This window comes from Mirounga angustirostris, unplaced genomic scaffold (assembly GCF_029215605.1).
Source record: "Mirounga angustirostris isolate CCGP_5_RB_7025 unplaced genomic scaffold, mMirAng1.0.hap1 SCAF_5, whole genome shotgun sequence".
Lineage (NCBI taxonomy): Eukaryota > Metazoa > Chordata > Mammalia > Carnivora > Phocidae > Mirounga > Mirounga angustirostris.
In genome coordinates, this window is record NW_026991713.1 from 177,005,264 (window position 1) to 177,030,251 (window position 24,988).

The 24,988-nt window shown below is 59.6% G+C and overlaps 1 protein-coding gene and 1 long non-coding RNA gene across 14 annotated transcripts in view; both read right to left on the bottom strand.

Annotated features, from left to right (window-relative positions):
- SDK1 (sidekick cell adhesion molecule 1) overlaps positions 1–24,988 on the bottom strand; it is an 854,344-nt gene that overhangs the window by 38,099 nt on the left and 791,257 nt on the right. For all 13 annotated transcript variants that reach the window (XM_064593372.1, XM_064593371.1, XM_064593374.1 and 10 more), the window contains 3 exons: positions 6,091–6,206; positions 3,999–4,185; positions 2,259–2,396 (listed from right to left, as the gene is read on the bottom strand). In XM_064593372.1, the coding sequence (XP_064449442.1) occupies positions 2,259–2,396; positions 3,999–4,185; positions 6,091–6,206 (441 nt within the window). The remainder of the gene's footprint in view (positions 1–2,258; positions 2,397–3,998; positions 4,186–6,090; positions 6,207–24,988) is intronic.
- On the bottom strand, positions 10,454–24,484 carry LOC135364602 (uncharacterized). Its single transcript, XR_010412053.1, has 2 exons — positions 16,652–24,484; positions 10,454–16,559 (listed from the first exon to the last, which is right to left on the bottom strand). It is a non-coding gene; the product is annotated as an uncharacterized LOC135364602 (long non-coding RNA).

Genomic DNA, 24,988 nt, shown 5'->3' on the forward strand with positions numbered 1-24,988 from the left:
GCTTTTTACAAGACCAGGGGAGCCGCCTGGGCGCCAGGCCCAGAGGTGCCCGCCCCGGAGTTTCTAGAGATTCTACAAACCCTTTCCCGCACTTATTTGAGGAGGCACGGGAAGACTCACTGTCTCGATGAGGAGGGACTCCAAGGTCGCTCGGGACCGCGAATCCTGGCAATCCTTTCTCCGTGTGTGGCTAGCAGCGTCTGCAGCGTGGGCTCCCGGAACCCGCTGTGGGTGCACGTGGGTGCACGCCCGGGAGTGTGCGCAGATGGTACCGGGCAGCGGATGGACGGTGCCCAGGGGCGCTCTGCGCTTTGTCCATGCGGAACGAGCACTCACAGATGCCCGGTTCCTTCTGGGTCCGTGCTGCAGAGGCCCCAACCCCGCCGCGCCCCGCCCCGGGTCCCCAGACAGGCACCCGTCCTGAAAGGAACACAGCCGCAGGACAGAGCCGGTGCCGCGCCCTCCCGCACTGCCCGGCCTCTGCGGTGTTTGCCAAAGCGGGCCAGCGCCTGAGGCCCTTTCTTCCCGCACAGCTTTACATCTCTGACTTGGGATTGATGACGCAAACGCACTGGGCCGCGGTTTACTGCAAGCATTTTTTCTTTGCTAGCGCTTCATAAAACAAGAATGAATCTTAGAGTTAATAATGGCATTTTAGATTCAATGACATAAAATCTAGTGCTTAAATTTTCTTCCAATCAACCCCGTTTTACTGGAATGTACTTAGTTTAAAAGGAAACTTTTATCACGGCTTTAAGTGGAGTGCCAATATTATTTGATGTGTTGGTTATATTTTTTCGTCCTGGACATTAAATAATCTGTAATGTTTACAGTCTGGCTGTGCGTCCTACCAGGGGGAGCCTGCCCTGGGCTTGTCCCCCTTCTCTGACATGGTGTTGGGCACATGGTGGGTGACGAAGAATGTCTATGGAGCCCTCCAAGAGCACGTCAGCTGTGAGCGGGGAGGAGGGACGGGTAAGCGAGAAATTACCCCAGCGCCAGAGCGATAACCCGGGGGGCGGAGCAGTGCTGCCAAGTGGCCCAGCCCACGCACACTCCCGTCACTGCCCCCTCCCCACGCGGTGCGCAGTCTCCCCTGCAAACGCACGCAGCCCCTGTCCCCACTTCTCACCCCCAGGCCCCCAGCTCCAAGCCCCTTGCCAGGTGCCGCGGTCGCCGCTGGTCTCCCCAGGCCCAAACCTCTGTAACGGGCCGCAACCCCTTCTCCCCAGAAGCTTCTGTATCTTCTCTTCCCATCGATAATTCATCTTCATGCCTCTGTCACTGTGTCTCTCACGCTCCTCTGTGTGTAAACATTTCTGCTGCTCTTCTTGGAGGATCTGTGCTTCTTCTGATTGATCCTTGGAAGTGTGGAGCTGATCAATAAATCTTTTCATTCCACGGCGTTGAGACTGTGGTTGTAGCCAGAGAGGCCCTGGTCTGTGTGAGCCAGACCCTCTCAGGGCCCTGCAGCCACGGCCCTCGTGACCTGGCCCTTGTGACCCGGCCCTGGTGACCCGACCCTGGTGACCTGGCCCTCGTGACCTGGCCCTGGTAACCCTGTCCTGGTGACCTGGCCTTTGTGACCCGGCCTGCTGCTCTCGCACGACCTCCTCCCCACTCCTCAGGCTTGGCCTCAGGACCCCGAGCCCGACCCTGAGCGGCCCATGCGCTGCTGAACTTCCCCAGGGCTGGGAGCTCGGCACGCCTAGGTCCTCGAGACACTGGTCACCATCACATCGTGGATTGTTTGTGGGTGTGTTGCTTCTCTCCTTGCTGGAATACAGACTCACGGATTCAGGGAAGCAAGGATCGTGATGAACAGTTCAGTGAAGGTCCCTGCTTCCCCGGATCTATAGACTCCAGCATCTAGAACAGCACTTGGCATGCAGCAGGAGCTTAATGAAGACTCGAGGGAATGAATGCATGAAGGGTGTCACTGGAGAAATCTCTGAGGACGCTGGACGGTCAGCACCTCTCCTAGGATGCCCATGGAACATGATGGGCCTACGTTCTCCATGTGGTTCTAACAAGTGGTGCCCAGGACACAGCAGAAGCAGGAGAGAAATGTCTTGGGTCAGAGGGAGAAAGGTCAAAGAGTGTCCCGTTGCAAGTCGGCCGGGGGAGGGCTGTGTTGGAGCCCAGGGCGCGGACCTTCTGGTCCTGGCCCCGCGATGGCTCGCAGGCCTCTTGCGGACTGGGGAGTGGCTTGCGCGCCTGGGAGGTTGGCTTTCCCTGCTGCCCCCCTCGGGCCTCACCTTGGACGGGTGCTAAGGGCTCGTAGACCACTCGGTAGCCCTGCAGGATGCCGTTGGCCGCCGCCGGTTCGCCCCACGAGACATTAAGCGTGGTAGAGGTTATTTCTGAGAACGCCAAGAAGCTGGGGGTCCCAGGAGCTGGAGGAACAGAGCGTAATGGGACTTTCAGTCAAGCTCCTTTATAGATCATTTACGTACACGTCTATGCCTCCACATAGACTAAAAGTGTTATTAGATGTTATTTTCAACTCAGTAAAAGTCTCCATGCTCTGGCACAAAAGAAGACTTATTGACTGTCTCTGAACTTGCCCGGATCCATCAGAAACCTGGACCCTCTAGAGAAGAGCAGAGAAAATGATGGGGTTTAACACAAAGGAGCCTGAAAGACAGTGACAAAGGCAGAAAGATGAATAATAGATAGAGGCGCAGAATGAAAGGCAGATGGCTTCACTTCCCAGCGCGGAACCCTGCTGGAGGCCCCGCCCCCTCTCCGCCCTGGCCTGTGGTATGTGTGGGAGGCCCTCTCCGGCTCCACCTGGGGCTGGAGACAGGGGGCCCCAGCGAGCCACCCTGGGTGGGAGAAGCTGCCTGTGGCCGTGTAGGGCCAGGCGTGTGGTCAGGGAGTGGAGCCTGCTCACCGGCCCCTGGCCTGGGCTCCGTGTGGGGGTCGGTGCCCGGGACTGACCCCCAGAATCAGCACCACGCGTCCTCCCAGCTGTGCTCCCTTCAGTCACCCCGTGACCTGCCAGGTGCCTGGTGCCCTGGGGAGGAACAGGTGACCCAGCTGGGATTCCAGAAACGGCCCCTCCCCAGCTGCTGGATGAGGCCCCCGGGAAGCTGCCCTTGCAAGCTGGTCAGTCATCTTGTGGGAAGGACGCATGATGCTAGGGAGTCCCCGTCCCCAGGAGATGAAGCACCTAGGGGGGTTCACTGGTTGAACCCACTGACTTCCCAGGAACCCTGAGTGAGACAGATCTCCCTGGCTTTCCTGGCTTTGCACTTCCTGGGTCCCATGAACGAAGTGCCTCTCAGAGATCCCCAGGACCAGTGCTAAGCTGCATTCCCTGGGAACTCCTGACCACCTCCTAAGTTCTCCAGGCTGCTGGGAAGCTGAGAGGCACAGGAGAATGAGCCTCGAGCTGGAAACACACTCCGTGTGTGGGGGTGGGGCGGCAGGCAGGGGGACGTCTGGTCTCGCAGTGCCCTTGGGCCTGGCTGGTGGCAAGAGTCTGAGAGGCGGTGGCGAGCCGTTCCGTGTGGTCTGTGACCCCAGAAACCCGGGAAGCGTCCGATACTGTGGCCTGGACTCTCCATGCACAGGTGCTCGTCCCCCAGGGGTGTGGACATGCCGGGGCCAAGACCCCAGTAAGAAGCTCCCTGAGGGAACTGGAAGGAGGCCTGGGTGCAGATGCAGAGCCCGCCTGCCCTCCGCGGTCCTGGAGCGTCTACGGGAAAACATGCACCGCTCACAGCCACCTCGTGGGTACCGGGGGCCACCACGCAGCATGCTGAGGCCAGGCCCTGGGGGAAGCAAGTGAATCGAACCCAGGCCTCTGCAGGAATGGCTCGGCACACAATGGTGTGTGTTACAGAGCAGGCTGAGCAGTGAGCTGCTGGGGACAGAGGGCAGGGCCCGCTTGTTCAGCTGGGCTCAGGGGCGACTGCAGGGGCACCAGGCCTGCGGCTGGCAGAGGGGGGCCCAACTGAAGACTGTGGGAAGGAAGCACGCCGCTCTCCTACCGGCCTGATGCGTGCGCCCCTGCCTGGGGTCGCTCTGCGGCCCGTCCCCGGCGGCGTTGAAGGCGGAGATTCTGACCAGGTACTGGGTGTGGCTGGTCAGGTTCTTCAGCTTCACCACGGTCTCCGGCAGGAACAGCACCTTCATCTTCTCCGTTTCGTTCTGGCTGTCTGCCTCCCAGTAGTAAACCTGTTGGAAAGAGCCAGAGGTCAGAGGCAGGCCGTGGGGACGGGGTGGCAGCCCCCGTTTCAGAGCTCGTTCAGGGGAGGTGGCCCAGCCAGTGCAGGGTGAGGCGGGACTGTGGGCCCGAGCACGAAGCCCCTGGGTCAGGCCACGCTGCGGCTGGGAAGGCCGAGAGCCGGGGGGAGGGAAGTCAGTGCCGGGGGGAGGGGGGTCCTTGGCTGCTAATACAGTTTGGGAAGCCAATAATTTGCATTTCTGAGTTGTTGTTCTGGAATTTGGGCTTTGCCTAACAGAACACGGAACGTGGCACTTTCCTCCAGCTCCCTGTGAATGCCTTTTCCTTTCCAGAGCTCGGTGCTTTGATTTACGGCCTCTGTCCTGTCCCTCAGTCTTCTGGACAGAAGGAGACCGACCCTATCCGCCCCTGCTCCAGCCTGTGCAGAGAACCCGGGCCTCTGCCCTGCGCTCCCACGGCAGGCCGACACGTGAGTCTTCAATCCACGGGGCACCAAAAATAACCCGGGGAAGAACCACGTCAGGCTCAGCACTGTGGGGGAAGGCCCCGTGCTTCTCCCAGATTTATTTCCCCTCACCCAGCTTGTATGTGTTCGTGGACAGGCTGGAGGAGGTTTCCAGGATCACTTCCCTGGACAGCGGGCCGAGGACGGCTGCCCCGCCCCAGTGCCAGCCGGGCTGCCCTAAGACAGCACCCACCTGTGGACCCACCTTGGCTCCGTGGGCCGCAACCCAGCCAGGCCATTCATGCAGAGAGCCGGGGCCCGCTTCCCACCTCCCGCGGGGCCCTCCATCCAGCACTGCTGGCGTGTACCCGGACCGTGAACATAGCTGACTTGCGCCGGCCAGACGCGGTCCAGCTTCTGTTCTCCCGACTGTGCACAGCCGATCCTGTGCTTGGACAGGCCTTCCTAACTTGAGATCAATATCCAAGTTCAATGTCTTTATCATTAAGGAAATTAGAAAACATATTTTGGACATACATAAATAGCATCTTGCCTCCAAGCTCACGAGACTTCCCACTAGCTCATTAATCACTGTAACAGCCCTGCTGTGGAGGAAGGTATTTATTTTCATAAAGCACCGACAAAAATCATTTTTAAATGGGCATTTAATTGGCCCAATAGTCATCAGGGCAGGCTGGCCGCAGAAGCTGACGACCGCCCATCCTGGGCCTGCAGCAGGAGAGGCATTCAGGGGGAGTTTGCCGGGGACAGCCCAGGGCTGCTTTCTTCGGGGCGGTTTAGCTGGTCCTTCTGAGTTCTCTGCACAGAAGTGGCCTTGCAGACGGGTGTGGGGGGCTTCCTGCCCCCCCCCAGATGAACCCACTCTGGGTAATCACTCAACGGCCCGCTGCCTTTCTTTGGCCCCATCTCCGGAATGGTTAACTAATGTGAAATCGTAAGATTTTAGTGTGGTGGTTCTCAAAGTGGGCTTCCTAGGAACCACACCCCTGGGGGAACTTGTTAGAAATGCAAATTCTTGGGCCCCTCCAGCCCGGACCTCACGAAATGTTCAATAGAAACCCAAGGGCAGAGCTGGGCTGGAAAGCCTGTTCTCTTCAGCCCGCTCTGTTTTATTGTCAGCAGAGATACTGGAGGCCCCCAGAGTGGGTGCAGGGGCAGAAAGGGGTCCTGGCCGGGCCTGGGAGGGACGGAATCCTGGGCACCAGGCCCCCACCCCCAGGCCGGGAGGCAAGGTCAGGCTAAGCCCGCTCCAGCCGCTCAGTATCTCCCGTGGCTCTCCGGGCAGACGGTTGGCTGTGGGTCTGCCGGCAGGACATGGAGTGTGGCTGGGGTTCCAGCAAAGCCCGCGGGAACTCTGGGGATCGAGGCCACTTATCCCGGCCTACAGGTGACCTGGAAGGAAGAGCCAAACCATGCGAGAGAGCATTGCCTTGTAGCCCTGGATGTTCCCGTTCTGGCTCTCCGGGGGCGGCGGGTCCCACGTGACCTCCAGCTGGCTGGCCGTGAGCGAGGTCACCTGGATGTTCTGCGGAGCCATGGCCGGGGCTGGGGAGAGAGCAGTGCAGGACAGGAGCTGAGATGTCTGTTGACGCGTGCAGGGCCCCTAGCTGAGAGCCTACCCCGGGCCATCCAACCTTTATGCCAGGGAGCCCTGCAAACCCTCCCTGGAATCACGTTTAGAGATGCATAAAATAGTCTGCAGAAGTACAAAGAAAACAGATTCTATTGAGACACAGTTGGCAGAGTGTTCAAAAACAAAGGTATGATCCGGTCATCGCGGGCCTCGTGAGTGGGACGCGAGGCGGTGCTGGCAGGCTGGTCTAAGGGCTACTGTGACGTCAAGGTGTGACGCGTGCAGGAGGATCTGAGGTCTCAGCACCAACCGGGACTTGACAGGGGACGTCTGGGGGCCTGCCGCTGAGTGAGCAGCAGGTCCTGCTGGCCCTATGGGGCGTGTTGCCACGTTCGCAGTGGAGCGAGGCACTGCGTTTTGGATGGAACGTGGAGAAAATAAGGCATCTGTGTGCCCATGCCAGAGACCTCATGGGGAGGAGCCCTGTTCCCTGGGGCTGCAGACGCCGGGCTGATCCCCCAACGGGGTCAGGAGCACAGACAGCACCACTCCCTGTGGCCCTGCCCTGAGGCCCCTCACGGCTCCAACTGAGGACCGGGTCCTCCCGCCCCGAGGGCCACGCTGTGCTCCAAGAGGTGGGGAGGACACTGCGGCCGTCGGCTCGGCAGGCGGCCCTTGGGAAGCTGGGCGAGAGCATGCGTGCACACGCAGAACACGTCTCGTCTGCGTGCGCCAGCCCCGCGCCGTCTCCGAATTCCTCGCCCGGCACCTGTGTGCATGATGGGCTCCTCTCTGCCTCCTGGGAGCTACGCCCTTCCCCTGCCCCCTGTGCGCGCCCCCACGGGTCTGTGCTGGGCTGGACCCCGGAGCCCCGGAGCTGTCTGGGGGCCTCGGCCTGCGGGCCCGGGGCGTTTCCGGGCTGTGCGCAGAGACGACACAGCCACTGTCCGAGGGCGACGGCCCCGCACGCCGGCTCTCGGGAGAGAACGACCTTCGAGAGTCACCCCTTCCCCTCCCTCCCCACAAAGCAGAATAAAATAGTAATTAACTCCCACTCAGCCTGACACCGACTATTTATTTTGTTCTAACTGTGTGGCTCCCGTATGATCACTGCCCACCCTGCCGTTAATGGAAATGTTAATAACCGACACCAGGTTGTTGTGACAGATGCTCGGCCTCATTATCAGAAATTCTTATTTACCGCTCCATTAAACAACAGAATCACACAAAAAAACAATTCAGTCAAAACTAACTGGAGGAATTTTAACAGCCACATTAATAATCCAAAACATAAATAAAGTTAATGTCTTGCATGTTTGCCATCGGCAACTCTATCGCAAAATTACTGTTGTACAATTAAAACGTGAAAGGCGAAATTGAGCACGGCCATTACCCTGGTAGTTGGTTAGAACTGTCTGTGCGTGGTGCCCCACCCCCACCCCCACCCCAGGGTTTCCTTCCCAAACCCCGGGCCCGAGACTGTTTTCTGGACACAGAGGTCCACAGAAAACTGGGGCTCCCGGGGACTCGAGGCGGCTCCCGGAATTCAGGGGCCACGTGCCTCTTGGCCAAGGTCGTCACATGCTGGACAAAACCCATTGGTCCCGTGCAGGTCCTGAGCTGCTCTGACGTGCCCACCAGCTATCCTGCAGCACAGAGCTTTTGTGCCATAAAAATGCTGCAGGGAACAAGGACATTTTTGGTGACGACATCAGCAGGGAAGAGAAATGTGTGCAAACAGAGAGCAGAGCGTGTCGGTTTTGAGATGCATTTTCTTGGCTCCTGAAAGCGTCTGGGTCTCCACGCCAGCAGGATGACCCGACTTAGGGAGGCAATGCCGTTTACAGCCCCAAATACAGTACTTGTTGGTCATGGCGCATGTGCGGGGGGGCATGGACGGAATGTCTGACGAGCCCTTGCTCGCGCCCGTGATGTACGGTAAACACAGGTGTCAGCCTGGGATGCTTTCGTCCCATGCATGAAATCGGCATTAAAGAGCATTTTCGCATGGCTGCCTCTGACACGTGCTGAGACATGGATTGCCCACAAGCAGCCCTGAGAGGTGGCTTGCAAAGGTGATGCCTGGCGTCAGGGCTGGCGATGCCACCGCGCCCCAGGAGCCAGTCCTCGGTGGGGTGGCTCCTGCCATCCCGGCCACAGAGCCGCCAGAGACAGAGCCCACCGAAGCAGTAACAGAGGAACTTCGGGGCCTTTAGAAGTACCCTGCCCCTGAAGATTTCTGGAATCTTCTGGGATTCTGGCTGATTGCACAGGGAGGCCCTGCACACAAGCCCCACAGAGCAGGAAGGGCAGCACTTCGCCCTTCTCACCCGACCCCCCCGGGGCAGACGCACTGCCCCGACCTGGCCGGCCAGCAGCAGCCGGGTCAACGAGCAGCTGCCGGGACAACATGGCTATGCCTGGCTCCATCTTAATTTGCTGGAGAGCGGAGAGCCCTGGCTCATGGCCCCCTAAGCCCGTGCCCACCAGGCCCCAAGCGGACCTGGCCACTCCTCAGTCCTGAGCTGCAGACCCTCCCTCGTCAGCATTTAAGAGCTTCCGCTCCAAGGTGAGGTCACTGGACAGGCCCCATGTGCTCACACCACGGAAAGAAAGAGACAACAGGCCTGGAAAGATTTCTGGTAGATGAGTGCACGCTTGGGAGAGTCAGGGAAGGTTCTGTGTGCTGCAGGAAATAACTCTGCAGACTCACTCGCTCACTCGAACTACCCACTGCCTCTGCGGGAGGGTCGTCGGTCCGGCCTGGGGAAGTCTCCCTCCTGAAGGGCCCACATGTCCCCCCGCTGGCCCCAGCGTGGTTGATGACAGCAGAGCAGTAGTCACACATGGGCAGGAGTGACCCAGGCCACCTCCCGGCAGAAGCTTCCAGAGGGTCCCCGACCGGCTACCTCCTCTTTCCCCACTACCACCTGAGCAGCGGTTCCCACGCGGGGGCTGAGCCCTCAGTCTGTGTCTTGGAGAGGAGATGACGGGGGGCAGGAGAGACCCAGCTGGCCGAGGAGGACGGAGAATGTGAGAAATTACCGCTGGTGATTAAGCCGCTAGCACTTCGGCGGCTGGTTGTCACCACAGCGTATAATGTGCTGACATTTTCCTGAATATCGACCGGGCCCTAGGCTTGGCGCTGAGGGGTGGGTGGACACAAAGACACGGCAACACGTGACAAGAGAGAGAAATCACAGTAATCATGATACAGGGTGTGATGTGAGGACAGATTCAAAGGGCCACGAGAAGTCATTTCTGGCCAGGGACATGGGGTCTTTCCTGGAAAAGAGTATCCTTCAATAACGGGGAGGATTCAACATGTGACAATGGGCCAGGGAAGCGAGGGCCACGTACGAGGCTGGGACGGGAAGAGCAACAGGGTGGGGTATCTGCTGGGGTCACATCGGACAGATGGTCATCCAGGTGCCAGTGCCACCTGGGGCCGTGCTGGGCATCTGCCAGTGCTAAACCATGCTAGGCCATATCAGACCATGCTAGATCATGCTAAGTCATGCTAGGTCATGGTAGGCCATGTTAGACCATGTTAGGCCATGCTAAGGTCATGCTAGGCCATGCTAGGTCATGCTACATCATGCTAGGCCATGTTAGATTATGCTAGGCCATGTTAGACCACTCTAGATCATGCTAGGTCATCCTAGGCCATGTTAGACCATGCTAGGCCATGCTAGGCCATGCTAGATCGTGCTAGCCTATGCTAGGTTTCTTTCACTTTCTGCAACCCAGGGATTTATTATTTGGGTAGAGCAATTTTTTAACTGATACCTTGAGGATCATTGTTAACATTTTAACATAATGAGACAGGTATTTGTTTTATAGAATAAAAAAAATTATACATTCATCAGTTAACATTAATTACATCCCCATTTTTCTGGCCACTCTTTCTGATTTCCTGTCGAAACAAACAGGAAATAGAATTCTCTAACATAGTTTACCTTCTCAGCAAACTTTGCTAATACAATCTGTTCCTCTCAGCCAGGGTACCTGGAGAGAGACTCCGGCTCTGGGTAATTATCTAACCTCTGGGGCCTTCGCAATACATAAAGGAGGTCTTTAACTCAGTAGGGGACAAGTCAAGACTGGAGACAGAATAATGACTCAGCGCAGAAATGTGGGAAAGGAGCAGAATCTCAAAAGGTGAGCGGAGCCTGGAAACACAAAGGCTTCGTTCACTTCTGGGCAGGGGCACAGTCCCAGAAGGAAGACAGGAGAATCACTGTTGTCACCAACATCAAGTCCAATGCCCGGGGCCCCGCAGGAGGTCAGGCAGCTGCCAGGCCTGCCCTGAGGAACTCCAGGTCTGTAAACCAGGGTTCAGTTCGACATCACACAGTAACGTTTAAAAAAGCCTATAACAGAATTCAAAGTGAGAAGATCGTGTTTTATAAATCTGTAATGAACACGAAAGACATGGATCACCCTTTTCTCAAACCAAAGCCCTTCTCCCCAGACATCTGCAGGGCCTTTTGAAGAGTGGTGTTCTCATCTAGTTTGCCGGCTGCTGGAATCATTGTGACCCATCAGGGGGTGTGACCACAGTGCTGAGGACGGCGCGGGGGTGCGTGTGCAAGCCTTTTGTCTGGGCTCACCTCACCCTCATAACCCCAGGAGGCGGGCTCTCATCACTGCCTTTCCTGCAGGGGAAGACCGGGGCGGAGAGAGAAGGGCCTGGCCCCGGGTCTCAACTCACACCGCACTGGTGTGAGAGAAGGGCCTGGCAGCCCTTGACGCCCAGCGCAACGCGCGGGGGAGGGCAGGGGATCCGAGGCCACGTTCCCGGGTTCCTGGAGTGGCCGCCTCAGTCCAGCCCCATCTCACTCAGCCTGGTGCCCCTCACTTGAGCTCAGATGCCCGTCTTTCCTCCAATCACTTCACTGCTGAGTCAGAACCAACATAACTTTAAGGAAGCTTAACAAGAAAAACCAGGAAACAGGTCCCCAAAACCATCTGCAAAAACAATGTCATGGACTCCAGGCTACGGAGGCTGCAGATGGAAGATTGTGGGAAAAGCCCTGGATGGTGAGTTTTAGGATCTGGGCTCAGCCTGTGGGACTTGGGACACAGTTCCATCTCTCTGAGCCTCAGTTTCTTTTGTAAAATAGGAGAAAATACCAGACTTAATGGGTTTCAGAGGCGAAATGAATTAAGTTTTGAGAGGACACAGCTTGGCAGCCGGCAAGGAGGAGGCACTCAGTTAGGTGGCCTGAACACAGTGTCTCGCTCCAAGCCCATTCCCCTGCACTCACCGTCCAGCGACTCACTCAGCAGGCGTGGAGGGTGCACCGGTCCTGCTTGGGCTATGTCCCCATAGGGACTGTCAGTAGTCATGTCACCACGTGCTGATGTGTTTAAATGTCCGTCTCTCCTTGCAGTTCCTTCGTTAGCCAGGAGAGCACAGGTGTGTCCTGGGTGCTCTGCCTTCCACACCTTGGACACGAGCATCCTGGATGATGGAGACACTCCATGGTCCCACCTCCTGGTACTCACACCCTCCCTTCCTGTGAGCACTTGCTTCCGACCAGCAGAACGTGGCAGGCGTGGTGGGTGGCGGTGCCATGATTAGCATCCAGGAGACTGTCCGTCTCTATGGCTGGTGCCCATCTTGCTGGCCCTCTGTCCTGCCCTCTCATGCACTGAGAAGCCAGCAGCTATGCAGGGAGATGCCCCCTGGAGAGGCTCGCCATGGCAAGGAGCTCAGGGAGGCTTCTGTCCAACAGCCCATGAGATAGAGGCCTGCCAACCACCACACAAGTGAGCTTAGAAATGGCTCCTCCCCCAGTCCAGCCTTCAGATGAGACAGCCACCCTGGCTACCACCTTGGGGGAGACCCAAAGCAGAGGACGCAGCTAAGTTGTGCCTGAACACCTGGCCTCCACACACGGCGATGTTGCACATGCGTGTTGCTTCAAGCTGCGTGGGGAACATTTGTTATGCAGTGATAGATAACCAATGTATCCGTTGTACAAGCATGAGCTCCTCTAGGAAAAGTACCCAGCCGAGGCCCAGTCTCTGCACATCCTGGGCTCTGAAGGACTGGCTTGAATTTGATGTAGCCCCTGTGCTAAATGTGGGACTTCAAATGCAGTTCTCCCTCAGGCATTTCAGTGATAAAGGTGAGTGCTGAGCAAACCCAGCGTCTGATGCCCGCCAGTGATGCTTTCCACCATCACCGATGCCCATCACCAGCACTTCTCTCCTTGCCTGTGGAGTGAGCTTCCCACTGGAGCAGGACGCAGGCCCACGGGCCATGACTGGACTGTGACCGCTGGTGGTCTGTGTGGCACAAACCACGGTCCCCGATTAATCACCTGCACCGTATGCAGTTTGTATTTGCAAAACTCAAGCTAGAGGTAAGATGTTTCTTCTCATTTCACGCTTTAGAAAGCTGAGCCTGAAGGGGCAGAAGCTGTTTGTCCCAGAATGGGCTGGATTTGAACTGGGGTCTCCGTAACTGAAAGGCTCTGCTGATTGTCAAGGACAGGCACTGGGGAGCTTTCTGTGATGGGCTGGGCAACATTTTAAGTTTTGAGGGACGCAAGGTCTGGGTCACAGCGACTCAACTCTGCCTTCATATGGCAAAAGCAGCCACAGATGCTATGTAAACGAACGGGCGTCTCAATAAAACTTTATTTACAAAAACAGGCACTGGATGGATTTGGCCTGTGGGCCTGGTTTGCGGACCCAGCTCTGGGTCAGGAAAGCAAGGATGTAGGGCAGGGCTGGGAAGGGGGTGCTTGGCTGCTAAGCTGCTTTGTCAAGTATGAGTGCCGGAATGTCCCCGGCCACCAGCCTTGTGAGCCTGTCCCCGTCACGTAACCCTGGGACTGCCGGGTACAACAAAACAGCCACCAGGGCCTGGCCACTCGGGCCCCCTGTGAAGGTCGAGGCAGAGGTGAGTGTGCACGTGCTTGGGCAGGCAGTGGGGGGCCTAGGAAGTCCGGAGAGGCAGGTGACTTGGGGTAGGCAGCCCCAGGGAGAGTGAGGCTGGCCCAGAGTGGCCTCATCCACGGTTTTCTCAACTTTTGAAACCCTGTGTCCTTCTGTTCTGATCTGATTCCAGAGGGCCTTATTTTCTAGGAAAAACAGCTGCCTTGGATGAGGCAGCCACACTGGTATGTCCTGCTACTACTGACCAGCAGAGCATTCCTGTAGAACCCTCTGGAAGCTTTGGTGCTTCAGTGTTTCTCACCTGTAAAATGAAGGTAAACTCTGAGCCCCGCACTTGCTGGGATGTGGCAAGTCTGGGGTGGGGAGGGTGTCTCCCTCCAGTTCCTACTCTCTCCCACCAGACCCCTGGGCGAAGCTCCGGGTCAAAGGAACACGGTTCAAGAAATCGATGTACAAGTGAGGCTGGGGAATTAGGTCCCCAGCAGGAAGAGCTGAGGCAAGCCTCCACCCTGGACAAGCTGGGGCTGGGCATGCTGCCCCTCAGCCCTGCTCCGAGCGCAGGGAGGGGAGGAGGGGGCCGTGGCAGACCCCACATGGGCCCTCCCCGCGGCCGCCTGTGGGGCTGTCGCTGACATTCCTGTTGTGTAAGAAAAGTGAAAGAGCATTCTGACGAGGAGCAAGGCCGGGACGCGAGCCCAGAGCGTCCCGTTCCACGTCGCAAACAAACCCGGGAGGTGAGGGCCCACCATCCCTGTGTCAGCTAGTCTTTGAACACCTATGAGCCGCAGGCATACTTGGAGATGACTGGGCTGAAGCTGGGGGGTCCACCGGCCGTGAGGACCGGCGGGGACTGCTGCGAGGATGGAGACAGCAGATGGCATGTGAGGAGGGCGGTGGCCGCGGCATTTGACGCTGGGGACCACGAGTCAACAGATGTTGACCAGCCAAATGGGCTGTGGGCATCAAGGGCTGGGAGGTGTCAAGGCTGCCTGGGATTTGGGGATGGACAGAGGCATTGCCCCCGGGGCACAGGGAGGAGTAGACTCGGGAATCACGCGGCCCTGGAAGGCACCTGAGGGTGTGGGAACGAGGTGACCATCCTGGGAGAGGGACAGACAGACGGGAGTGAACGGAGCCAGAGAGAGAGCAGAGGTGGAGCCTGGGAGCTGGGGGGTTGTGCCACAGAGACCGGGCCCAGAGTCGGCCAGAGTCAAAGGCCAGGTCAGGAGCAGGGCTGAGAAGCAGCCGCTGGACCTGGTAACAAGGAGCTGAGGCGTCGGCAGTTCCAAGGGCAAATGCGGCTGAAGCTGGCAAGTCGCGAGGGAGGACGGAACGGAAGACGGAGGGTCGGCAGTCCCACGGGGGCTGCGTGCTGACTGCATACTGGATTACACAAGGAAATCGTCCTTAATTTTTCCACGTGAGATGATGCCTTCATAGTTTATGTAATCATGTACATATGTATTTGAAGAGTTCTTCTAGGGGTACGTGCTGGAGATACCTTTGAATGAAGTGATAGGACATTTACCAGAAAGGGTGTGATGTCTGAGAAGAGCTGCAGAATCAGCGGGCAGAGGGACGCGGTGCGAGGACAGAGAAAGCATGACCGGCCGTGGGCGCCGGGGCCGAGCTGGGCGGTGAGTGCATGGATGCATGGGGGCCCGCGGAGCCAGCCCGGCGGCTTGTGCCCACTCCCGGCTTCCCCCGTCACCGGTGACACAACACACGGAAGGAGGGAGGTTCCTGAATTCAGGAAGAGCTTGGCGGGGAAGGAGAGGCACAGGCGAGGCCGGGCTCTGGGGAGAGACTCCGGGGTCGGAGCACTTCCAAATCTGCGGCTTCGTCTGTGCCGCCAGCAGCGCGGTGGGCGGGCGCGAACACCCCGTCCCCCCGCGGCCGGTCTGCTGACTCACACGCGTGGGGACGGTGCTCCTCCTCCCCGGGGACGACCCGGCGTCTACGGACCCAGCAGGCACGCCAGTCCACGCGGGGCCCTGCGAGGCGTGAAGGCCCCGAGGACGGCCTCACCCGCTGAGAGGTCCCAGGGGAGGCCTCTCTCTCCGCCCAGAGTGCGAGCTGCTCAAGGACATGGTCTTCCCCCTTCAGGGGCCTCTTGAGCTGCCGAGGGAGTGGGTCTCTACCCATCGCCAGTACGGTACTCCGAGGAACATCCCGAGAATCGGCCGAGAACTCGGGACTCCGGATGGCGTGATGTTTGGGATCCTTTCCAAATAAAGCATTAGGCATTCGAATATTCTCCATAACCTTCCTACGTTGATGGAAATTAGGTTACTACAAGTGTCATTTATCTACCAACATTTCGTCTGCTGGGGAAGGCAGTAATCCAGGCTGGGGAGCACGTGGTGCAGGAGAGGGACGCCCAGAGCTGGGAGACCCGGTGATGCTCTCGGTGGCCGGAGATGCTGCTCCCGGGGGCACTCCTGCCTCAGCCCTCCCCTTGCCCACTCGGCGCCCCGACCCCCATGTGCTTGCAGGGGCTTTAGAATCAATACAGCTGCCTGACTCCGTTGCCTCATTCCCACGCGGTCTCAGGACAGGGGTCCTGGAGTAAGGGATGCTGAAGACAGCCTGGAGGAGGCAGCAAACGCCAGGCCATCCCTTGCAACTCTTCCTGGCCTGGGGAGGGGACGGGCAAGCTCCCCACTCCCTTACCAATACCTGCCGGGCCTGTTGGGGTCAGGCCCAGCAACACGGGAGGATGTCCCTCTGCGGGGACGCTCCAGTTGGAACTCGGAAGTGATGGCTCGTCAGGACTTTGTGCACCAAGGGAGCAAACCACGTGCTGTGGCCCCCGGGGGTGAGAAGGAGCCCCAGGAGCCCCCGGCCACCTCCAGACTGGGGGATGGCCTCTGCGCACCCGCGGCTCAGCTGGGAGCCCACGGCAGCAGTTGCGCCTGGCACACAGCAGACTGTCAGGACCCGGCAGACACCCGCTCCGCTGTCCGTGATCACCTGCCTGCAAGCCTGCATCTCCGCCTACACACCGCGGGGCCCACCGCACGACAGGCGGGCCCGCCACGGAAGCTGCCGTGGTTTTCAGCCGGTCACAACCCCGCGTCCACTAGTAATTACCTGGAGATCGTGCGTGATGCTGGGGAGGTGCCGCGGGCCAAAGTGCCCTTGACTCCTGGCCGTGCACCCGGCTCAGACCAGCAGACTCCAGAGCCTTCTCTCATCCCCTGAGGCTGGAGCCCGGCTCTGTGTCGCGAGGGGAGCTAAACCAGCCAGAAGCCGTGTCATTCCTCCTTCCAGCCAGCGGTGACTTCCAAGGAAGGTAGAGCCCACGGTTCCCAGTAAGTTTCTCGTTCTTTAAAAAAGAGCCAACCAATCGTTCCAAGACGCTCTGCGGCCTCGTGAAGCGACACTCAAGCCCATCGCGACCCACATGGCCCCTAAAGCAACCAAACGACGACAGTGTGTGACTATCCATTTTTCCTTTTTGGCAAAAGTTGTCGTGTCAAAGAGCAAAGGTCAGGCTGCTGACCTGACCTGTGGGCGCTTCCCGCCGGATGCAGGAGAAAGTCCCAACTCCCTCTTTTGGTGGGAGAGCCTGTCGAGTCCTTCCTTTTCCTGGGGCGACAGAAAGTTGTGTGCCTCGACAAGCAAGTGGGCCTCAGGCTCCGGCTGCCGTGGGTAGAGTGAGGACAAGCCGTCGGGGGTCAGGGCTCGCGGTGATGACACTGCAGGGACGGAGTCTAGCAGGTGACCCGCAGGGCAGAGCCTAGTGCAGTTCCAAGGAGGGAGGCGCAGAGGGGGAGGTGAGGGGGGTCCAGAGAGGGAGGGCGAGCCAGCGGCATGACCGCATGGTGCACTCTTCCATCCCTTCAGAACATAATACACATTCCGTCAAACCCCTGACAGAATTTGCCAAAATGATTGTAAAGTTCCTAAAAACAGCTGAGAAGTTCTGGAAAACAAAAAAATAGGGTGAGCGCTGTGAAACACAAAGGACGGGTGATAAAGCAGCATGAGGGGGTTGGCGGCACCAGAGCGAGCGTGATTTCGCAAGAACCTGGGCATCGGGAAGAGAGGTCGCTTACAGACGGAACCGGGGCAGCGTCTCCGAAAACCAGCCGCTGAGAAGCTCATGTTGGCCCGGCACCGAAACAAATTCCAGATGCATCCAAGAGTTTTCAGGAACAATGAAGCCATGAAAATTTGGGAAGACAAGCCGGGTACCTCCCGGGCTCCTGGATGGGAAGCAGAGACGCCGCAGAGCGAGAGGTTTGACCACGCAGTTTTAACACAAGAAACTCAGCGACAGACAACAGAACAGGGAAACCATGGGCCACAAGTGGGGTCGGACGTGACGTCCCTGATGCATACAAAGCTCTCACCAATCACCCCCAGAACACTAAGACCCCGGGAAAAACGTCGCCGTGTACAGTGGCAGGCATTTAACGGCAGAGTAGGGATTAAAGGCCGGCGGATGGAACGGTAGTGAGATATATTTTGAGATATATTTTCACCTAACAAGTGAGGCGAGATCCAAACGTGGAAGCAGAGAAACCACAGACCTGCGTCCTGGTCCCCACAGCATGGCATGTCAGTGAGTTTCAGCTTCTCCAAGCAAAAAACGCTCATGTCCTTTGAGCCAGGGATTCTGCTTCTAGCATTTTCTCCCAAGGAGAGAATCAGAGAGGCTGTAAAGGATTTGCAACAGTGTTCACAGAGACTTTATTTATGACAGCAAGGCCCTGCACCCCACGTCCATGCGTGTCTCTCTCCCAGGTGAACAGCAGGAGTAACCCCAGGGGTGGTTTGCGAAGGTTCTCTGCCACCTGGACCCAGCCTCGCATCTGGTACCACCTGCCTCATCCAGGGAAGGCATCCCCTGGCCCTGGCTCCCCATTCCTTATGCAGCAGTGAGCCCCACTTGCCTGCTCTCCCAAACTGCTCCTACAGGGAAATTCTGGAGCCCCTGCTGCTTCCAGCCCCTGGACGAGGCTCTAGATGCAATCCCAGACCTGGCTTCGATCCACCACTGCCAGACCCCGATGCAAGGGGCAAGATCTGGAGAAGCCTCTGGAGGCCGGGAGGGGACATCTTCCCTCTCCGCTGAAGGGCTGTGCCCTGCGCTCTCTGCAGGGGCCATTCCCTGGACCAGTGCGGCAGAGAGGACCAGAGCACTCAGAGCGTCTGGGGGCCCGGTGGGTGTGGAGTCTCCTAGCCTCTCCCCTGAGCGGGAGCAGCTGTGGGCTGCACTCAGAGCCTCCAGGAACAGGGGGGCACACGTGGGTTACACTCACGCACGTTCACGGGAAGGTGCTGGAGCTGCTCATGGAGGAAAGGAGACCCAGCAGCCAGGATGGGGAGAACAGGTGGCCTCGGGCGGCCGGCAGGTGCCATGCTGTGGCATCAGGACAGACGGGCTGCACGGGCCTGGCCGGCCTGGCCCCACGGGGCTGGGAGCTGGGGGTTAAAGTCCCAGCCAGGCTTTGCCTGGGCTTACTGTCTGTGGGACCGCAGGGATGGGGAGACTGTGGTCAGCCTGGGAAAGCCAGTGCTGGGCTTTTCACAGTCGAAGCAGTGGAAAAGGGGGAGTAGGGGAGCCTCACAGGTGTGGCTGAAAACCCCAACTGGGCCCCCTGTGAGCTGCTGCCGACAGCCCAGCTCAGAGCAGCCCCCACCCTGACACCGTCTGGGCTTCTCCTTCCGTTGCTCGTCCCCCAGCAGTGGGAGGGCCTTGGAGTGTGCCGTGCTTGGGCACAGGGGGCATCCCATTTCATAGAACAGAAAACAGAGGCTGGAGGAGTAACCACCCCGGGACTGGCCTCGGCCCACTGCCCCATTCCGCCTGGCCCCCCCGCTCTCCTTTCTTAGCCACGCCAGGCAGCTCCTGAAGGCCAGAGCGGCTGCCCCGAGCTCGGCAGGGTTCTGACTTTGCTTTTGGGACCCTGGCTGAGAAACACCTGTCCAAGGCGGGTGACAGCAGTCAGGCCAGGAGGTGGGCCCTGGGCCCAGCAGCCGGACTGCTCTTGGAGGACCCCCACTGGCTACATGCAAAAGGGACTGACATCTTCTCCTGCAGGCCTGCTGTGAGGCCCGACCTTGTGAGCCCACCCTGCCCAAAAGCCTCTGCGGGTTGCCTACTCCTCCGCGTGGCAGTTCCTGGGACGGCAGCTGTTCACGGCAGAGTCAAAGGGTGAGGCCGACCCTGTGTGTCATCCCCTGGAGCAGGACCGCTGCCCCGAGGGGCCCCTGCACACGCACCCCTTCCCTCCACGGCAGCCTGCCTTTCTCCAGGCACCCACGGCTCTACTCCTATCCAATGGCACACCTGGCCCACAGCATCCACGCTCACTCTGTGGGCTATGCAACGTGCCCCCTCATCCTGGAGCCGGGCTGCAGTCTCCGGGCCCCGGGCCAGGCTCTGAACATCAGGTGTGTCCGGGCCGGCAGCTCAGGCCCAGGCCGAGCACCTGGCTGCCTCGGTCACTTCCTGGGCCAAGACCGCTCCCAGCCGCCATCACCCCATCTGGCCAGAGCTTTCTCGGGGTTGACACAGGCTTTCCTCTCCTCTTCCATCACCATCTTGGCTCTGTAGATGGCCCATCTGAGTTGGGAGATGGAGTGCATTCTGCCTTTAAATCTGGGCCGAGGCTCAGAGGGGAAGCAGCGCTAGAGGTAGTCGGGGGCTGCTCACCCTGCCCCACCCCTGAAGTGCAGGTGGACAGACAGCTGTCCGTGTGTCCCTGGGCCAGGCGCCAGGCCAAGGACCTCTCATTCTTCAGTCTCACCGAATCTCCACCATGACCCTAGGACAGAGGCACCTGGGCCTGCTGCCTCAGGAAATCAAACCCCAATTCATAGGGGCTCTACCGTCACACCTGCCTCCCAAATACGACCACTCGGTAAGAGCCCACCCGCTCCGCGCAGTGGCTATGGACAGCAGGTGGGGGCAGAGCGGAGTCCGGGGGCTGCTGGGTCCTGAGGGGGTAGCTGGGATGGCGCCGACGGGGTGAGGGGGTCCCTGCTCTGTGAGAACGGGCTGTTATCCCCCTTCCCTGGCAGCAGGGTGTGTGTGTGTGGGAGGTCTCTGCCTCCACAACCCCCACAGTCAGAGCAGGGAACAGGTGCTCTGCCCCCACTGGTCCCCACAAAGCATTCAGGATGAGATTAATTTTTGATCAAAGCAGAACAAGAGTCAGGACAGAACGCCTTGGGCTTGGTTTGGGGCCCATCAGGTCTGCTGTGCTGTGCTTTGTCAGAAGCCCTCACAGTTTCTGAGCTTCTGGGGTCCCCAGATGCCTGTCCTTCTTGAATGGGCAGGGCTGATGGAGCAAACAGGAGCCGGGGCTGAAGCCTCCCCCTGGGCACTTTCCATGTGTCCCTGGCCCCAGGGGTCCCCACCCTCTAGGGAGCTGCCTGTCATCTACCTCTGGCGTCCACACTTCCGAGCAGGGCTGCTGGCGTCCCTCCTTCCTATCTGATCTGCTGTTGCCCCCCACCCCCCCACCGCTTCCCCGCACCGTTCCAGGCAATCCACGGAGTCCGGAGGACGGTGGGGGGACTCGGAGGGGCTCTCGGCACCTTGGAGCACAGACACACACAGACCACAGCTGGCGAGTGCAGAAAGCTGCGTGTGCAACGTGTTCCGGAACAGAGGAGGGAACCCCGGCTCTGCATGGAGAGAGGGAGGAGACAGCTCTCCCCCGAGGTGCTGGCCCCGAGGGTGGGCTGCGGGAGGCCTGCAGGGCTTCCTGGGACGGGGGCGGCGGGGCAAGAGCAGGATGCTAGATGACACAGCTGATGTCTGTTCCAGGGGAGAGCGGCCTGGGAGGCCTGGAAACACAGGCGGGGGCCCATGTGCCCGGCCCTTGTCCCAGGGCAGGAGGGCAGCCTTGGCTGGAAAGTGGGGACCCACCCTTGAGTAGCGTGCATCTTGAAGGCCGGGATATGGGCTCCTTAGAGCCCTGTAGCAGCTGGGATCCCGAGAACACAGAGATGGGGCTGGACGGCAGCCGTGCCACGGCAGCCCACACCCGGGCTCTGCACCTCTCTCCAGAGCAGCTCTGGCCGTTGCAGACTCTGCCATCACTGCATGCGGACCGCCGCAGGAAGCACCCATTCCCCTGGGGATCCTCCCAACCATCTGGCCCACGGGGCCCAGGTAGACGCGACATCATTGCCTGGCTTTGGGGACCTCAGGGGGCCACCGCATCTGGTCTGCAGATGGGCGTGTCACCAAAGGCCGGCTCTTGAGAGCCAGTGGGTTTCCTCTGCAGACATCGCTGAAGGGAAGCTGCCTTCCTGCTACCTCACGCTGGAGGGCCACCGTGACGAGGAGCCTGCCCAAGATAGGAGCAAACTGACAGGAGAGTGGAACCAAGAGGGGACATCAAACCAGCCTGTTAGGGCACTGGATCCAGCCATGCCTGAAGCTGGATCTTCAACTTTTCTGTGATATGACTTAATAAATGATCTTTTAGCTTAAGCCTGTTCAGGCTGGAATTTTCTCTCTGGCAAACTGAAGTCCATACTGATGTATTATTTGTGCCAGTTTGCAATGCCTGGGCTCAGAAATCAATCTCAATGAGAAATTTCCTAAAAATTACCTTGTCTCCATGAGGTGAAAGACTTAAATACTGTATGTTTGGGCTAGACCCAGAGACCTCCTACTCTGCACACCTTGCTTTGCAGATGAGGCCAAGCGAGTCAAGTAACTCACCCAGGGTCTCAATCATTCATTCACAAATACTGACCCGCCCTGTGCGGTCATATTCTGCACATTCGTCCTGTGGGCAGGACAGACGAGTTCAGGGCAGAGTCGGCATGAGGACCCATGTGTCCTTAGTCCTACCTCACAGCGCTCCCCTCTGTACCATGATGCCTCAAGGCTGGGGCCCAGAGTGGTCAAGTGACTTGCCCATGGTCACACAGCCAGTACCCGGCAGAGCCGCCTACAAACGCTGGACTCTCCTTCGACTCCAGCGCAGCTAGCATGCACACTGAGAAGGCTGCCTCCCTGTCTTCTCCACCAAATACCAAAGACTCCCTGCTTTCGCCAGCCGGGGCTGCAGCCCTGCCCCTCCCTGAGTCCTGCAGCTCAAGGCCCAGAGTCCTGGTCAGTGCCCGTCTGCATCCGACACGGGCAGGCGGGTCTCGCCCTTTCTCCCGCGGGGGGCACAGCACACCCTCTCCTGGTGTGCACCAGGCTGCTCTGCCTCTGTCCTCGTGTCCTCGACTGGCCTCCGGGAGGCTGTAACCCCGTTACGGTGGAAGGAGCGAACACGCAACTCCCTTGCTATCTCCCTCCCTGCACCCATCCGAGGTTGCGCGGGGGGCGCAGAGCGGCAGGGACACGCGCGCGGGGCTCTTCCTGTGTGGTGCTTAGAGGATCCCCTTGCACGGAGCCTGGCCCTTAGCACTTAGCAGCTTCTCTGGTCCCTGCCCCTGCCGCCTGCCCACCGGACCGACGGGCCAGCGCTCCGCCTGCCTGCCTCCCCAGAGCGCGCACGCTCCTGCACGCCGCCTAGCTGCCCCCTCCCCTGCCCAGGCGCTGCGGGAGGCGCGAGGAAGGACCCTCGATGGAGAAACGTGCCCACTGCACGCGTGTGCCTGTGGCAGCAAGGGCACCGGGGTCACTGCGGCCACGGGGCAGATGCCACTGTCCGCATCGCCTTGCTTCAGGAGGAGGCATCTCTGATTAGCCCTGCCCCCCACCTGCTCTGAGGCACGAAGTCCACCCGCTTCATCCCACCCCACCGGGGCGCTTCCCAGTGCCCAGGATTCCCGCAGCTGCTCTGCTGCCTCGAGCTCTGGGAGTCTGGGGACCTCTAAGTGCAGGACAGCAAAGGCCTTCCGGTCCCCACAGACACCGCGAGGCGCTCAGGATGAGGAGCATTTTGACATGAGTGGTCATGGTCCCGTGAGGAGGAAGACAGGACAGTCCCGTCTGGTAACGAAAGCAGAGGTGTCCACACGGTGCCCGAGGAGCTGGGCACAGAGGGAGAGAGCTGGACCTGTACCGGGGAGGGGGCCAGAGAGAGCTTTCTGGGGGAGAAGTGCCCGGAGTCGGGTCCTGGGCAGGAGGGGGAGGAGTCAGGGCCAAGACGGGGGGCAGTGCCCCGGACACGAGTGTACGACGCTCAGCAGGCTTTAAAAGCACTTCTTAGCATCTCCTGCCAGTGCCCTCAGCGACACAGCTGGCTCGTCAAGCGCATGTGTGGGGCCAGATGGCCCTGGAGCATGGACTCCTGGGTAGGGCCCCCCTTTCCCTTCTGGGGTTATGGGGTCCAGGAGCCTGATGCTGGAAGATGTGGGGAGACAGCACGGGGAGTGGGCGGGGGCCGGGGGGAAGGCCTCCAGGGCTGGAGCGGGGAGCCCTCCCGGAGAGCAGAGGGAGATGAGGGGCCCCGGGGAGCAGGAGGGGCCTGCACCCCGCCTCAGGGCCCGGCCCCGGCTGCAGCGTCCCGGGCTCTCCCTGTGCACTAGGGCACGGCGTTAGCTCGGTGCCGCTGGAAAATACCTGTGCACCACGTTCAGGCAGCTCTCCCCACAAAACAAGCCACGTGTCCATCGACGGACGGGGAGAGCCAAAATGCGTGTGTGCACATGATGGAGGATTCTCCAGCCGTGAGAAGGAATGAGATGCTGACACGGACTGTGAACCTTGAAAGCGTGTCCAGTGAAAGAAGCCAGCTCGAGAGCACAGACACCGCAAGGCGTTCAGCACAGACAGATTCCTAGAGACACACAGTGACCTCCAGGCCACCGGGCCGGGAAGCGGGACAGGGGAGGAGCGGGAGCTGGAGGGCGGCGGGGCTCCTCCAGCCGCACCGTCCGCGTCTGGGGGTGGGGACGGCCGACTTCATGCTGCGCGCATTGAGCCCTGATGCACGCCAACCCGCCAAGGTCACGCAGAGCACGGAGCGGGCTTCAGGCCCGTGGGGACCCAGCCAGCTGACACGGCTCCCTGTGCCTGCCCGCCTCCCTCCCTGGCTCCTGTCCTTCCCTCCGAGCATCCGCCCTGGCCCTGCGACTCAGGATCTGCCTCCAGTGCCTTGGGGCCCCGAATGCAGGCCTCCCACGGGCGGTTCCCCGGGGCGGGTGCCCCGGTTCCAGCTGCCCAGTCATGTGCTCCCCTCAACCCAACCCCCGTGCTGACCGACGTGGGCTCAGGTGCCAGAGAGGACTGGGGCCCCCACCTCCTAGACAGCGCAAGCTACGTCCGCATCCCCTCCCTGCCTGTGTTCCTGCTCGGCCTCGGGAGGGAGGGAGGCCCCCTGAGGGGAGGCGCATCTGCCAGAACACCGGCCGCCCGGCCCCACCACACCAGAGGGTTAGTCCTGGGGACAGACGTACAGAGACTCCGACAAACCTATTCTCCAGGCACCGCATTTCACTCATCCTCGCTTGGGGCAAGTGTTGCTTGATGGTTCCAGAAAAATCCTGCTAAATTAGGTCCCCAGTGCTGTCATTTGGTTTATAACAGTAAGCTCTCCAAATGTCGAAAGGTCACCTGACAGGTTTCTGTGGGCTGGCCCAGAGGCCCAACCGCCTTCTCCTGCAAGCCTGGGGCTCTGTCCTCCGAGGGAGTTCCCGTCGTTCGCACCTGAAGCGCAGCCCTCTACCTGCCCCAGCTGGCCTGAGCAGGGGCCCCGGCAGAGGAGGGGGAGAGCCAGAAGGGAGCCCAATCTGCTCTCAACGCCATATGACGTCTCTCAGGGAGCCTCCACACGAGAGACAGCCCTGGAAACAAACTCAGGGCCACGTCTTATCTAAAAGGGGTACAAACGATGATCCACGGGGCTTTCTGAGTCCTGAGAAGGGGCCGTGACCAGGAGGTCAGGCTGACATGGGGGCCGGGCCTCTGTTG